Source organism: Mesoplodon bidens (assembly GCF_964165515.1).
Source record: "Mesoplodon bidens genome assembly, chromosome: 7".
NCBI lineage: Eukaryota > Metazoa > Chordata > Mammalia > Artiodactyla > Ziphiidae > Mesoplodon > Mesoplodon bidens.
The window spans coordinates 11708882-11724536 of record NC_138164.1 but is presented as its reverse complement, the minus strand read 5'-3'; the positions used below and the strand labels follow the sequence as shown (position 1 = coordinate 11724536).

Genomic DNA, 15655 nt, shown 5'->3' with positions numbered 1-15655 from the left:
AGGGAGCTGCTGCTGGGGAGAGGAGCTCCTGGGGATGTGAGTCCTCAGCCCACCCACCCATCCGCATCCTGCAGGTGAACACCTTCCAGGCCGTCCTGGTGTCCGACGGCTCCTATACATTCACGCTCTTCAATTATTACGAAATCAACTGGACCACTGGGACGGCGAGCGGCGGTGATCCCCTGACGGGACTCGGGGGAGTGATGGCACAGGTAGGTGGTTCTCTGGCTCATCCTCCTCTGTGCTTCTCTTCTTATGCTCTTAGCATCTGGGGGGAATCCTGCTTTGAACTGGAGAAGCGTGTCTGATCCTGCAGGTGGACTGGGGGACTAGTCTTGCCCATCTTTGATACCTGGATCCGGGTGTGGCATGAACTAGCGGGCCTTTATCACCTGAAATGGTGGCCCCAGAGACTCCAGGAAAAGGGGGTCTCTTGATTTCAGGTGTGCTGAAAACAAGATGGGGGGCAAGTAAACCAAGGTCGCGGCGGGGGGGAGGGGATGATGTGTGTGCTCAAAAGTCTGCTCTTCCTTTTGTGCTCTAGGCAGGATTTAATGGTGGAAACATCACCAATTATTTCAGCCTTCCGGGGTCAAGGACCCCTGATATTGTGAATATCCAAGAGACCACAAACGTCAATGTTCCAGGTCGCTGGGCATTTAAAGTTGATGGGAAGGAAATTGACCCAGCCAATGGCTGCACCTCCAGAGGTAAAAGCATTTCCTCTTCTCTGAGGCAAAGCAGGGTTTGCTTCGTTTAGATAGACAGGCAGGCTTTTAAGCCACTGTAGGGGGGACTCATTGCTGATGCGTTACCCTTTGAAGTCTCTCATCTGGGTAATGGAGATCAAGGTCATTTTTGCTTGCACGTGTGCATCACTGCAGGAGCTGAAACCCTGCGCTGGCCAGACCGCAGTTTCTGAAGTCTTTGCCTGGGGTATGAACACAGCTCCCCATTGGGAACTACTGCAAAGTGGACGAGGCTCTTGAATGATTCCTCAGCCAGAGGGACAGAAGAGAGCCCTCCTGTTCAACATTATTATTTTTTTTATTTATTATTTCGGTACGTGGGCCTCTCACTGTTGTGGCCTCTCCTGTTGCGGAGCACAGGCTCCGGACGCGCAGGCTCAGCGGCCATGGCTCATGGGCCCAGCCACTCCGTGGCATGTGGGATCTTCCCGGACCGGGGCACAAACCCGCGTCCCCTGCGTCGGCAGGCGGACTCTCAACCACTGCGCCACCAGGGAAGCCCTAACATTGTTTTTGTTGTCGTTGTTGTTGCCATTTTCCCCTTTAAATTTTCCTTCTCATTTTTACTCTTGCTCTACCACCTGCGCTTTGTAGATCCATGGGAGTGGGTGAGCTTGGAGCATCACCAAGTCTGTACGAAAGTAAATCAGTACTTCCTAGTATGATTAGAAAGAAAGGAAAAAATGTGTCATAGTCTTTAGGGTAGCTTCTCCTAAAGTCCTCCAAGCAGCAGCAAAACATGCAGGAATTTAGGGAGAATCAAAGCCGGCTTTAGGTCTGTGTGAACAAGCTGCAGGTGAACCTCCATGGGTTTCCTTTACATTGGCATCCAAAGTTTGGAGCCTCCTCTGAAATGTCAAAAGCCCTTCGGATGTACAAAACAGCCCAGGACTCTCACGGGGACACCATGGTTTATAGATTCCAGCTGCTTATATGTCTAAAAGTATTCAGAAAACAGGATTTCTGGGCATATTTCTGCCTCTAGGAGTGGAGGCTATAGCAACTACAATTAGTCAATCATCTATCCATCTGTCTGTGCATTTATCTACCCATCCACTCACCCACTCACCTACCCACCCATCTACCCATCTACCCATCCATCCATTCAGCCTTCCGGCCACTGCATCTTTCCAAATGTGCTTAGCCACTCACTTAGGTGCTGAAGATGGTGCTTGCTCTGGACCCCCATGACCCTACCATGGTAGAGAAGACAGCACAGAAACAGTGATGATACAATGTAAGACCTATTATGAGAGACATGAGTGCAGGGTACTGTGTAAGCACAGAAGATGACCCTGGGGAAAATGCTTCCAGATTCCTAAGAAAGTTATGGGTTGGGGTGAAAATTTCAGGAGGTCTCTTGCCCTCCTTCCATTGAGAGCATGGCCAGGTGACCTCTGAGGGCTTTGATATGTGTAATAATCAGAAGAGCCATATTCACCTGATCTGAAATGCCCACACCCTCTGCCCCCATCCCCTGCGCTGTGGTCACACTTATCAAACCTCTGCTTTTGCTCTGAGGAAAGGTCATTTGTGAAGACGGCCTGCCTGGACATCCTTGCCTCTGTGGACTCTGTAAAGTCCTCCATGTTCAGAAGAGCAAATAAATGTTTAGAGCTAAGCTAGTATTAAACTGGACAGAAAAGAATCTAGCTCCAAAGGTCACCAGGATTTCAGAGGTTGCGCTGTCTTCCCTTACAGAGTGTAAACACATCTTGATCTAAGGTCTATGAAGATACCAAACCAATGCCCCATTATCTCTCTCGCTTTTATGGCCTGGGCTAGGGACCTACCCAATGCCTCTCGCCTTTGTCCAAGTGTCATGGAGCTGACTGGCTGTGGCCATGCTACCTAAGTGCCGGGTGACAGCCTCTCCTTGAGTCCTGGGAATGAAATGCTGTGATAATGGAAAACACTGGCTCGTAGAGCTGTGGGGTTGGTCAGATGCCAGCTGTGTACAAAGTCCTCACTTTGACTTCATTCTTTCCCTCCTGAGTTATGGCTTTGGGTTTCACATACAGGACAAATTCAATCTCCTCATACAGGCTGCTGTGCATTTTAATGTGCCACTGGACATACGTCAATCTAATGAGATGGGGATTTGGCCTGGACGATAGCAGGGGAAGTGTTGCATAGAGCTGGTTTATTATATCATCATTTTGCAAACAAAATTATCTCCGAGAGTCTACCTTTTGGTCCAAACCTCCTCTATTCAAAGACATTTCCCCCTCATTTATTGGAAGCCTGAGAAAGCAGAGACTGGAAATCATACCGAGTGGAGGCTGTGAGAATGTATGCAGCCTGGGTGAGTGCCAAAGGGCATTGAGGTTGGAGGGGCCTGTTTTCAGGGCTGATGCATCTGAACTACTGGGACTGTGAATACATCTATTATCCCATTCAGGGGCCATATGAAACATAACTGCCCGTTGAGACATAATTGTTCCTGTTGGACAGCTATTGAAAGGACTGTCCAACTGCCATGGCTTCTGCCGAGGCTCACCTGGCAGCTTTGTGCTCTGCATTAGGTATTCCATTTTATAAAAATTTGAGAAACCTTTTCAAGCTACAGTTTCAAACTATAGTTACTCCTGGTGTATATGATAGTGTTTACAATTCTTAATGTTGTATCTTTGATACTTTCCTTTTCAGACAGTCTCAATGTACAAATACTTCTACCTTATTGACCTGTGCCAACTTTTTATAGCATCTCTGTTCCCCAGGAGGCAGGGATGAGAAAATACCCTTGTCCACATTCTATGGGTTAGAACATTAAGACAGGTGGAAGTTCAGTCAGTAGTCTTGGCAGTTGATTGCAGACTTGTGACCATTGCCCAGGTCTGTTGACTCCGACCCCCAACCAAGGATTAGGTCATAGCCCCCAGCCCAGAGATGCTGCCGTGTCAGCTGAAGGTTGATATGAAGAACTGGTAGATTTCAAGGCTTTTGGTGGGGGAAATCATTCATTTAGAGAAATGGTTTTAAAGACTGAATGCATACCAAAATACAGAAGTATTTTAAACATTAGCACATCCCTTAGGACCATTCCCCTCCCCATTCTCACTCTCCTCCTGACGTAGATTCTGTCAAGAAGTTCTGTCCACGGGATAAAGAGAGAGGAGTGCTGGACTTAGACCGAGCCTAGGGTGAGGGGAGAAGACAACTTGTGTAGGTGTAAGTTCCGCCTAAACAGTGTCTGCAGGATTTCTGAGCCCCGGAATGTGGGAAGCCAGGGGTCAGCCCTTTCCAGAATTTTCCCAGGAGGCCTGGGATTTAAATTTGTGGGTCTGACTCCTGATTCTTTTCTGGCACGTACTGAGCCCCCAACAGCTGTTTGTTGAATGAGTGGATGAGTGAATGAATGATCACGTTAGCAAATGAACCAACAGTGTTGCTGAGTTTCCCGGGGGGTGGGGGAGGGCCGCCTTTCGGAACACCCTTCCTCTTTATCACTGAAAGGAAGGCAAGGACTGCCGTGTGTCCTGGTGTATCCCATGGCGTGAGACAATGTGTCTTTCCTTGAATGAAAGTGAGCTCACCAGTGGTGGTGAAAATAACGTCAAGAGCTTAGGTTGGATTCAGACAGACTTGGCTTGGAATCCTGGCTTCGTGGTTGAGTTGCTGAGTGATTTGGATGAATTATCTAACTTCTCTTAAGCCTCAGTTTCCTCACTTGACAAGTGAGGGCAACACTTCATATCTCATCGGGTTCTTCTGAGGATTAAACAGTATAAGGCAAGTAAAGCCTTTAGCCCGATGCCCAGCACAGAAGGTAAATGCTCAATAAATGTTAGTTCTACTGTCCTTATTCCCCAGGACAGTTCCTTCGGCGAGGGGAGGTGTTCTGGGATGACCTGAACTGCACCATCAAGTGCCGCTGTCTGGATTTCAACAACGAGATCTACTGCCAGGAAGCCTCCTGCAGCCCCTACGAGGTGTGCGAACCCAAAGGCAAATTCTTCTACTGCAGCCCGTTGGAGACCAGCACGTGCGTGGTATTTGGGGAGCCGCACTATCACACGTTTGATGGCTTCCTCTTCCACTTCCAAGGCTCCTGTGCCTACCTGTTGGCCCGACAGTGTTTGCATACTTCCAGCCTCCCCTTCTTCAGCGTGGAGGCAAAGAACGAGCACCGGGGAGGCTCAGCCGTCTCCTGGGTGAAGGAGCTCTCGGTGGAGGTGAATGGCTACAAGATTCTCATCCCCAAAGGAAGCTACGGAAAAGTCAAGGTGAGACCCTCTCCATCCTTCACGGGGAGATGGAGAAGCTGGAGGTGCTTCAGCCTGGGGAAGACTTTCCCAGATCTAACTGCTGTTTGCTCTTTGTACCAAAAAGATGCATGGATCTTTGTAAAGATCCATGCAAATATCTTGTAAAATTCTTTACTAGGCTAAATTTTGTTTGTACAAGAGCTAACCTAAGCTTTCTCTTTGACATGTCTATCTGCTGTTTATCTTAAAGTACATTTAACTTCTTAGTACACACACACACACACACACACACACACACACACACACACACACACACACACACACACACACACACACACACACACACACACACACACACACACACACACACACACATCCAAGCTCAGACATAACTGGGAACAGAAGTAAATTGTTTCTCATGAACCTGGCTTGCAACAATGGTAGCCACATGGCCATGCCCTGGAGACAGTGTAAACACAAAGTACAAACCCATAATTCACTACAGCTTTCGATTAACACTCCTCACATCCCCCCATCCTGTTTACCCAAGAGCTGTGGCTTCATTCTCAGAGAAACGTCCAAACTGATTGGTGTATCCGTAGGCACTGCCTGTCCAGGCAGCTGGAGTGGGCTCGGTGACTTCTTTAGTGAAGCCTGGGTGGAAAGTTCCCCTGAAAGCTTTACCCAAACACCCCTTTAACAGAATCCCCCACTCCTGCTTGGAATGGGAGAGAACACGGATCTCTGTGGTGTGTTTAGCATATGCAAATGACTCCTGTCCCTGTCTACCTGGATTTCAGGCTGGGGCATTGACAAAAGAGGGAGAACAAAAAGCCAGTAGCAATTACTCAATTTGTGGAGGCCCCAAGTTTCATGATGTTAATGGAAACCTCACGGCAACCATGTATTTATTGAAGCAATAATAACCAGGACCGCAAGGGCTTGATTGCTGCAACCCCATGCAGTCCTTAATCCCCAAGCATGGAGGTCATCATAGAGATTACAAACCAGAACTGATGCCGGTGTAGGGAGGTCTTTTTTTAAAAAACGTGTTGTAGTTTTAATTGATGCAGCGTGTCCAACAAAAGGCAGCACCAAGGAACTAATTCCACTTTTTCTGGCTCTGCCCTTCCTAGGTCTGTGCAGCGTATCTGTCATAATAAGAAAAGTGGGCTATTACAGTGGTTAAAATGCCAGTTTGCTTGGTATTTGGTTAGTCTCCCTAGAGACAGCTCTGTAAATCAAATCAGAGGGAAGAATTTGGCTGCAGAAGTTTGGAGTTTTTCCCTTTTAAATTTCTATTGTGCTGTTGAGCACTAAACTTGTCCTTGTAGATAGATGCTAACATTTCCAGCTAGAAAAATGTTTGCTAGCTCTCCCCTACGTCCTTGTCTTGTGGGGATGATGTGTACATTATCTGAAGTTGGAAAAGAAAGCTTCATGCTGTATTCCTATTTTCCATTTTGATTAAAATTCTTTTCCTTTCACAGTCAGACTCCTTTTTTTAGAAGGAAAGGGACACCAGCCCCTTGCTTTCAGGTCCAGCAGCTCTGCTAATTTTGCGTGGCTCTCTTCCATCGTCCGAGCGTAGGGCATGGATTCCTCAATTTTCTGTAGCGACAGGGAGATGTGGACGTGAATGTAAATGTTTCAGAAAGAAAAGGTTATGTGATTCCAACTGCAAGCAAACAATGGCTCCCTTCTCCTTTTGCCAAATGGCTTCCGAGCGTCTCTGAATACACCTGCCCTGCTGGGGAGGGTGCCTCCATGGATGGCAGAGACCCCACCCGGGGTGAAGTGGGGACAGGCAAGGGGGGTGGGAGGCAAGAAGGAGCCTGATTTGCCGACTTCCAGACACGCAGGGCGGGGCCTCGCAAACAGATCTTAACGAACAGGTTGCCTTTCTCCATAAGCTGGGATTAGGAACTGGGCTCTGAATATGCATTTTCCCCCTTTGAAATGTTCTCAAGTGACAAAATAAACAATTTAGGATTGTGTATGCTAATAGGGGCCAAAGAAAGCCAGCTAACATCCATATATAGTAAATGTCTCCTTCTAAATAATACTTATCAGTTTTCATCTTTCTCCCCCAGATAAAACTGAGTAGTTTAGGGTACACCAGGGAAAAGAGTGCCAACGCCAAATAGCTGATGGTGACGAAGAGCTCTGATTCTGGGGTCAGATCTGCACAAGCCTTGGGCCACCACTGCCAGCTGAGTGGCCTCTCTGAGCTTTACTTTCCCCATCTGTAAAATGGGGTAATCGTGTCATGTCTAGAAGGCAGGGCTCTTGGCTGTAGTTTGGACTTGGCTATCTCAACTCAGCACTGGACAAAGGCAGCAGGAAGCAGTGGAGGGTTGGGTCCTGTCACCCACAAATTATGCAAGCGCTGAATCTCAATTTCCTCATCTGCAAAAGGGGGAGACGGTAAGGACCTTCTTAAGTTGTTGTGAGGATGAAATAGGATAGCCATATGTGCGACAGCTAGTACAAAGCCTGGCACCCAGTAGGCACTCAATACTCATTCCCACCGAAAGTTCTTCTCATTCTAAGGCCTGTCCTACGATGCTACTTCTCTCTCCCAACCTTACTCCCACCTAACCCTGCCCCTACCCACTCCTGGGAGAGACACGGTTAAAGGGGGTCCTGGCTGGTCACGGGGAGATGAAGGGAAGCAAACAGGGAGACTCATCAACGTTGGCTCATCAGGAGCTGAGGACTGGGACAGCAGGAAAGAAATAAGAAGCCATGGGCTGGGTGAGAGTCCCCAGTTGCTCCCATTCCGAGCCCTCTGGGGTACAAGCACAGGACTCTATAAGGTGTGGCTGAAACTGAGACATGCATGAGAAAGAAAGGGGGAGAAATGACCACTTATGCCGGAAAAGAAAAAGGGAAAATCTGGGCAACGCCGATGGGCGGCGTAGGGACACAGGCAGTGTGCGTGGGACGAGATCGGATGCAGCAGGGGGATGGTTGCAACATCCAGAGACAGTCCCCCCCCCCCACAGCCGCACCTTGTGGCTTCTGCTCTGAAGCACAACCACTGTCCTTTGTTAGCAGGGGCTGAGTGGGAGGAGAGGAGGGCATTCAGCGAGGGAGGTATTCGGCATTTATGATTATACCGCCTTGGAGAAGATTTCACTTCCTACATCTCAGCACAGAGCAATACACAACAATCATCCAGTGCTCTTGATGGCTGACCTTCCTCAGCGTGTGGCTTTTCTCATCCTTGTTAGCTAACTTGCTACCTGGGAGATAAGGATAAATCAATCAACCCCTGGGTGTTTTTTTTTCTACTTCCTGCTCTCATAGGATGGCTTACATCTCAAGCCTGTTTTTTTGTTCCCTTCCCCCATAAGTCATACTAATTTCTAGGGACAGGGAATTGCACATGCCATTAGCCATGGTAAACCTTGGGAGCGATGCTTGGACAGTCTATTGTCTCACTTCCTAGACAACCCAGAGAGTTGCAGCAATGGTGGCACTAAAGACCCTTGATCTTTCTGTGTGCCAGAAATCAGTACAGGTGCAGGGCAGCCTGGACGTGCACTTACAGTCAGCCCACCAGGGCTGTTCCAGGACTAACCATCCATTCCAGCCCTCAAAAGTGATGTCTAGAGATGCCAGGCACGTTAAGGGTGAAAAAGAAGAAAACTAACTCTCTGTTGGAGGCTTATCAAGCCACTTACACATGGGACTCACTCTTTTTTTTTTTTAACATCTTTATTGGAGTATAATTGCTTTACAATGGTGTATTAGTTTCTGCTTTATAACAAAGTGAATCAGCCATACATATACATATGTTCCCATATCTCTTCCCTCTTGCGCCCCGCTCCCACCCTCTCTTTATCCCACCCCTCTAGATGGTCACAAAGCACCGAGCTGATCTCCCTGTGCTATGCAGCTGCTTCCCACTAGCTATCTATTTTACACTTGGTAGTGTATATATGTCCATGCCACTCTCTCACTTCGTCCCAGCTTACCCTTCCCCCTCCCCGTGTCCTCAAGTCCATTCTGTATGTCTTTGTCTTCATTCCTGTGGGACTCACTCTTGGTTCTTCCCCCATTTCTCACTCCCCCCTGCAAAAAATCCCCAGGCCCTGCAGAGTGTCCACCACGAGCTGTCCCTCCTCCACGTCTGGATACAGGTCAGGCCTTGCCCTCATCAGTCCTGGCCTCCAGCACCAGTTGCCCGCCTGATTTCTCTGTTTCTAATCTCCACCTACTTCAATATACCCTTCGTACCGGCCAGAGTGGACTTTTTCAAACACAAATCTGACCACATCATTCTCTTACTTAAAACTTTTTGGAGCTCTTCCTACAGAAGAGAAATCCAAGTTGTTGTTTTTGTTTTTGTGGCGTTTTGTTTTCTCTTAAAAACATGCTTCAAAGGCCCCCCAAGATCTGTTCCCAACACAGAATTCAGAGCAATTCTTCCAAAACGGAAGTCAGATCATGTCGATCTTTTGCTCTGGGCGCTCTCTTCGCTCTCGGCTTCCCTCAGAGTCACAGCCAAAGTCTCTACAATGGCTGACAAGGCCCTGCCTGTTCTGGCTGCTCTTATCTCTCTGCCCTCCCCGACCACTGCCCGCTCCTGGCTCTCCGCTCCGGCCACACCAGCCCGTGCGAACCCAGCGCCCAGCACGCTCCACCCCAGGGCCTGGCCATCCCCTCTGTGTAAGTCACTCTCACCCCAGATAACGTTGCACGGCTTCTTCCTCATCTCAAATATCTCCTTCCCCGTGGGGTCTTCCTAGACCCTCCTGTCTAAAATTAGAAACCCTCTTCCCTAGCACTTTGGATCCACATTCCCAGCTTTATTTTCCTGCAGAACACTTTTCTGATGTTGTTATGTATTTTAGGTATTGGTTTTGTTTGCTGTTGGTCTCCTGAAGAGGAATAGACAGTTCCAAGAGGCAGGGATTTTCGTCCGTTTCACTCTTTGCTAATCCCCAACTCTTAGAACAGAGCTTGACACACAGAAAGGGCTGAGTTGACATCTACTGAATGAATGGACCCTGCCTGTGTCCAGCTTCCTCTCCAGCCGCCCATTCCCTTCCCTCTGCAGTACAGTGACACCCCGATGACTGTCGCTATTCTCATGCAGCTACTTCTAACAATGTGATTTTATTCACTTGTTCTGGAATTCTCTGTCCCCTACTCTTCCTTTGGCTGCTTCTGTTTATCTCTAAAGACCCAGGTCAGACTTAACTGCCCCTAAAAACCCTATATGACCCCCCCTCCCCAGGCTGGATCAGTGGTCAGGTACCATTCTCCCACTGCATCACTGCATCACCTATGAACGTGTATTTTTTTTTATAATTTTTTATTGATCGCAGTGACTTTATGAGGTAGGCGCTATTGTCCCTGGTTTACAGCTGAGGAGACTATAACTTTTTTTTTTTTTTTTTAGAAGATGTTGGGGGTAGGAGTTTATCAATCAATTTTATTTATCTTTGCTGTGTTGGGTCTTTGTTTCTGTGCGAGGGCTTTCTCTAGTTGTGGCAAGTGGGGGCCACTCTTCATCGCGGTGCGTGGGCCTGTCACTATCGCGGCCTCTCTTGTTGAGGAGCACAGGCTCCAGACGCGCAGGCTCAGTAGTTGTGGCTCACGGGCCTAGTTGCTCCGCGGCATGTGGGATCCTCCCAGACCAGGGCTCGAACCCGTGTCCCCTGCACTAGCAGGCAGACTCTCAACCACTGCACCACCAGGGAAGCCCCTATGAACGTGTATTTAAAACTGTATGTCATAAATATCCATTTGTGTCCCTCTTCCTCAGTAGACCCAGACCTCATAAGGGGCAGGGACAATTACTTTTTTTATTCTTTATTTCTCAGCACCTAACATCGTGCTTGGTACCCAGTAGGTGTTCAAATTTATTGTGTTGAACGATGGTATGACATAGGCCTGGTATCAGGAAGTGACAGGGTGAAACACTCAGAGAATAACACCAGGGCAGCCTCAAAGCTCGATGGTGGGGACAGTTTATAGAGCACCTTCCAGCTGGGAAGAGGGGTCGGGGGTGCTAAGGGCAGCGAGGGGGTCATGGAAAGTATGTGCCTTAAGCTGAGACTTGAAGAATGGATTTCGAGGAGAAAAGGGGAAAAGCCAGGTAACTAGTCTTTCAAGAAAAGATGTGAAGCTGGCCCAAGAGCCAGCCAGGAAGTGTTGACAGCCACCTGGTCCCCAGAGGGGTTTAGAGTGGCACTAAGCAATGCACGTCTGTCACAACTCAAACGCCAGCCTGCTCTCGAAGGTTCTGGGGCCTCTGCCTTCCTGGGAGGCAAGCCCGCTGGCACCCGAGCCTTTTGGGGGCCACTCTCTCTGTGGCGCTGAGCTGCTCCATCCCTCCCCCCTTTCCTGACCTCAGCTGGACCCACTGCCCTGGCCCCTGCTCACCTGCCTTTTTACTATTGCTGTTGTTGGCAGGTTAATGACCTAGTGGCTTCTTTGCCCGTCACCTTAGACTTGGGGGCGGTGAAAATCTACCAGAGTGGCTTGTCTACTGCTGTGGAAACGGATTTTGGACTCTTAGTGACGTTTGACGGCCAGCACTACGCCTCCATCTCCATCCCAGGCTCCTACATCAACTCCACTTGCGGGCTTTGCGGGAACTACAACAAAAACCCTCTGGATGACTTCCTGCGCCCCGACGGCAGGCCAGCCATGTCAGTCTTAGACCTAGGAGAGAGCTGGCGGGTCTACCACGCTGACTGGAAGTGCGACTCAGGTTGCGTGGATAATTGCACCCAGTGTGACATGGCCACCGAAGCCCTCTACTTTGGCCCCGACTACTGCGGCTTCCTCAACAAGACCGACGGCCCCCTGTGGGAGTGTGGCACTGTCGTGGACCCCATGGCCTTCGTGCACAGCTGCGTGTATGACCTGTGCAGTGTGAGGGACAACGGGACACTCCTGTGTCAGGCCATCCAGGCCTACGCCCTTGTGTGCCAAGCCCTGGGCATTCCGATTGGAGACTGGCGAATCCAGACTGGGTGTGGTAAGCTGGCATCCTGTCCACTCGGAAGGCCACGCCTGTGCAGGGGGGCTGGGAGAGGGTTTCGTGGCTCCTAAGAGAGCTCCCTGTTAAGACACATTGCCCGAGAGTCAGGGTGAGGTTGGAATATAGCAAAAGATAAAGAACGAACTGTAAAAGCAACTTGACCTTTCTCCTCACCCAATACTGTGGCCAGAAAACAAGAAACCACTGATGGGCATCCGTGGTCAGGAGACACGGAATGCATGGCCGGAAGAGGGCCCTTAGCAGGGGTGGCCCGGGCAGAGTTGAGCAGGGAGGGGGCCGTTTCTGAGCTGGAGGTGGGTGTCCCCACGGCTGTTGGGGACATGTGGACACTGGCCTGGGGAATCAAGAGCAGCCTTTGGGAGAAGAATGTACCTCCCAGATGGAACCCATGGCATTTTTGTCCTTGGATGTTTCCTCTCTACTTTCAGTGCCTTCAGGTTCTGTGACTCCTGCTCTAGAGCATTTCAGCTGGTCCAAAAGGGCAGTAGACAGGGCAGGTAGCAGACCCGGAAAGAGGCCTTGTTCTACAATGCCGGGTGGTGAGGAAAAAAGCCCCCAAAAGTGTGGGAAATCCAGCTGTCCCCTTGGAATTACACTTTTGGATTGAGCGTTTGGAACAATTTAGCTATCTTATGTTTTCCTTCTATACAACTTACATCTCTCTCACTTTTCCTAGTTATGTAACTGTTAAAAACAAGCAAACGAAAAACCAAATTGCTTCTTGGAATTTTGTTTCTTTCCTGGTCCTTGGTTTTCTCCATATGAGTAAACCAAAAATTATTATCCGCGCATTTGAGAGTGCTATGGAGGTGAGATTTAAAAGTTTCTTTCAGTTCCAAGGCCAGAGGGCAATTTTTTCCTATCTGTATAGGTTGGATTCATATAAATCAATATGTATCAGAATCAATTCTTAGAGAATTGATCAAGCTACTAAAAGACAGTACATTTAAACGTTTTTGTGTGTGTTGACTGGCCAGCCTCTATCACGCCTGGAGTATCCAAATCCTGATTCAAGTTGAGATTGAATATGACTTCTCTTTGATCCCTGTGTAATCCAAGGGCATCCAATTGCCTAATTTTTTGCCTATAATGGCTATTTTTTTTCTAGTGGTACTACTTTCCTACCCTCCACATTCCTCTCCCTGTCTCTCATTTTAGTGGGATGAATTGTATGTAATTCAGAGAACTTGTCTACCAGCTCTTGAGCCTCTGCCTATTGGGGTCAACCAGACTCAAACCAGACTCAGATGTTCTTAAAATAAGAATCGCAGTTTTCCAAGGCAAGAAGGGCCTTCAGAAGGCATCCAGTCCCAGTTCAGTCTCCTGGGGGAATAGGCACACAGGTTCTTTTCAGATAGCTGAGGTTCTTTCTTATTTTTAATATCCCAGAGAATTCATTTTCACAGTCTTCTTTGGTCCCTGTTTGAAAGTTCACTTTTTCAAATTCCTCCTCTAAGAGTTAGATTTTTCATTTCTCCTGTGAGTTGGATTTATTTCCTCCTAGGAATGGGCCACGTTCTATAAAGTCGGACCAACTTACATGCCCATCAGTTGAAGATCTTAAACCATCTCGATGGTTGTAGTTCACCCAATACTAAACCTGTATTGAATAATCAGTCGAGCCTAGTTAGGATAGGAACCTGAAATTTTATTTCAGTCAGGATGATCCAATGAGATCCCAGTCCATCACATTGCTCAGTAGTTACTACCAAAGCAGTTGCGCTCCTTGCACACCCTCAGTCTCCCTTCCCCCAGTGAGTGGTGGCTTGGCCCTCCCTCTAGGTGCCAACTGGTCCAGAAGGAGCGTTCTTCCTCCAGGCCCCCGTGCGTGGTGGATCTGGCCGGTTAGCCCCTGGGTCATTCACCTTGTCACGCTCTCTCCTCTCCCCTACGTCAGTGTCCATGGTGCAGTGCCCGAGCTTCAGCCACTACTCCGTGTGCACCAGCAGCTGCCCGGACACGTGCTCAGATCTGACGGCCTCCCACAGATGCACCATGCCCTGCACGGAGGGCTGCGAGTGCAACGAAGGCTTTGTCCTCAGCACCAGCCAGTGCGTCCCGCTGCACAAGTGCGGCTGTGACTTCGACGGCCACTACTACGCCATGGGCGAGTTCTTCTGGGCCACAGCCAACTGCACGGTGCAGTGCCTGTGTGAGGAGGGCGGCGACGTGTACTGCTTCAACAAGACGTGCCGTGGTGAGGAGGTGTGCACAGTGGAGAACGGCTACCAGGGTTGCTTCCCCAAGCGGGAGACCGTGTGCCTGCTCAGCCAGAACCAGGTGCTGCACACTTTCGACGGCGCCGCCTACCCCTTCCCCGTCGAGTTCTCCTACACGCTCCTCAAGACCTGCCCTGAGCGGCCAGAGTACTTGGAAATCGACATCAACAAGAAGAAGCCGGAGGCAGGGCCTGCTTGGCTGCGGGGTCTCCGGATCCTGGTGGCCGACCAGGAGGTCAAGATAGGAGGCATCGGGGCTTCGGAGGTCAAGGTAAGACCCTTGCGGCCTTGGAGACTTTTCTGATGAGTCCTGCCAAGCGAAGGAGCCGCGCTCTTCAGGCTTGCCTGGCTGCCTCTGACCGTGAGCGGATTCTAGGAAGGCAATGACTCCGAAATGGGAGCGTTTTCTAACTGTCAGCACCAAATAAAAGTCCATCAGGTGGAGACTTGGAGTGAAGCTGGAATTCCTCGAATTAGAGCAGGACTAGCTCGCCAGAGTAGCAAATACTTATAGGATGCTTACTGTGTGCCATTCATCCTAAGAGGTAGATAACATCATTATTCTCATTTTACAGATGAGAACACTGAGGCACAGAGAGGTTAAGTAACTTCCCCCGGGACACACAGCCATACAGTGGGATTCAAGCCCGGGTCAGCTGGCTCCAGAGTCTGTGCTCTTTACCCTGTACTATGCTGCATCTCTTACCTGTAGATGGGAATCCGTGTGGAGTAGCACAAGGGGTGCCTGCCATGGTGCCTCACACCCTGCTGTCCTGGTCTGAAATACCCATCACTAAGCATGCAGACTCATAGATCATTAGTAAGAAGGAATCTTGGGCATCATCGAGTGCAACTCCTTGTTTTCACATGAGGCTCCCAAAGGGCTAAATGAGGGCTGTGGGCCTGACCGCTGGGGGGTGGCAGAGCGGGGGTGAGGGAGGGTGAGGGAGGAGCAGATCTCCCTCCTCCCAGTGCATGTGCATTTCATAATATCACATGACATCTAATTCAGAAAGCAAAAGTCAGTGCAGCGAATAAAGCATACATCCACACACTGAAAGGGCTGTGTTTTTATTCCCATTGACACACTGGCAGAAATTAATTTATCAAAATAATAATAGGTAGATAGGTGGATGGACAGCTAGATAATTAGATATATACTGTGTGCTTCCAAGGGGCTGAGACACAGGAAAAGTAAAATTTGAAGGGAGAAGAAGGAGGCAGGACATCGGGGGCAGGAGGAAGCCACATGTCTACGGTGACTGTTGCTCACACTTCGGTTTTGCTTGGAACTAGCTTAGGGTCTCACGCAAATAAAGAGCAAATGTGTTGGATCAGAGGAGCCTGGAAAGAAAGAAACAAAGATGCCCACGAAAAACACAGTTGATGTCTGTGTGGTTTCCACACAGTCTGCTTCTCAGCCTTACTCCAAGGGCTAGTCATGGGGCAGAGCCA

The 15655-nt window shown here is 49.2% G+C and overlaps 1 protein-coding gene across 2 annotated transcripts in view; it reads left to right on the top strand.

Moving 5' to 3' along the window:
• TECTA (tectorin alpha) overlaps nt 1–15655 on the top strand; it is a gene marked incomplete at its 3' end in the record, with an annotated part of 67657 nt that overhangs the window by 10209 nt on the left and 41793 nt on the right. For both annotated transcript variants that reach the window (XM_081239931.1, XM_081239930.1), the window contains exons 4-8: nt 75–212; nt 545–710; nt 4563–4975; nt 11387–11957; nt 13879–14471. In XM_081239931.1, coding sequence (XP_081096057.1) covers nt 75–212; nt 545–710; nt 4563–4975; nt 11387–11957; nt 13879–14471 — 1881 coding nt within the window. The remainder of the gene's footprint in view (nt 1–74; nt 213–544; nt 711–4562; nt 4976–11386; nt 11958–13878; nt 14472–15655) is intronic.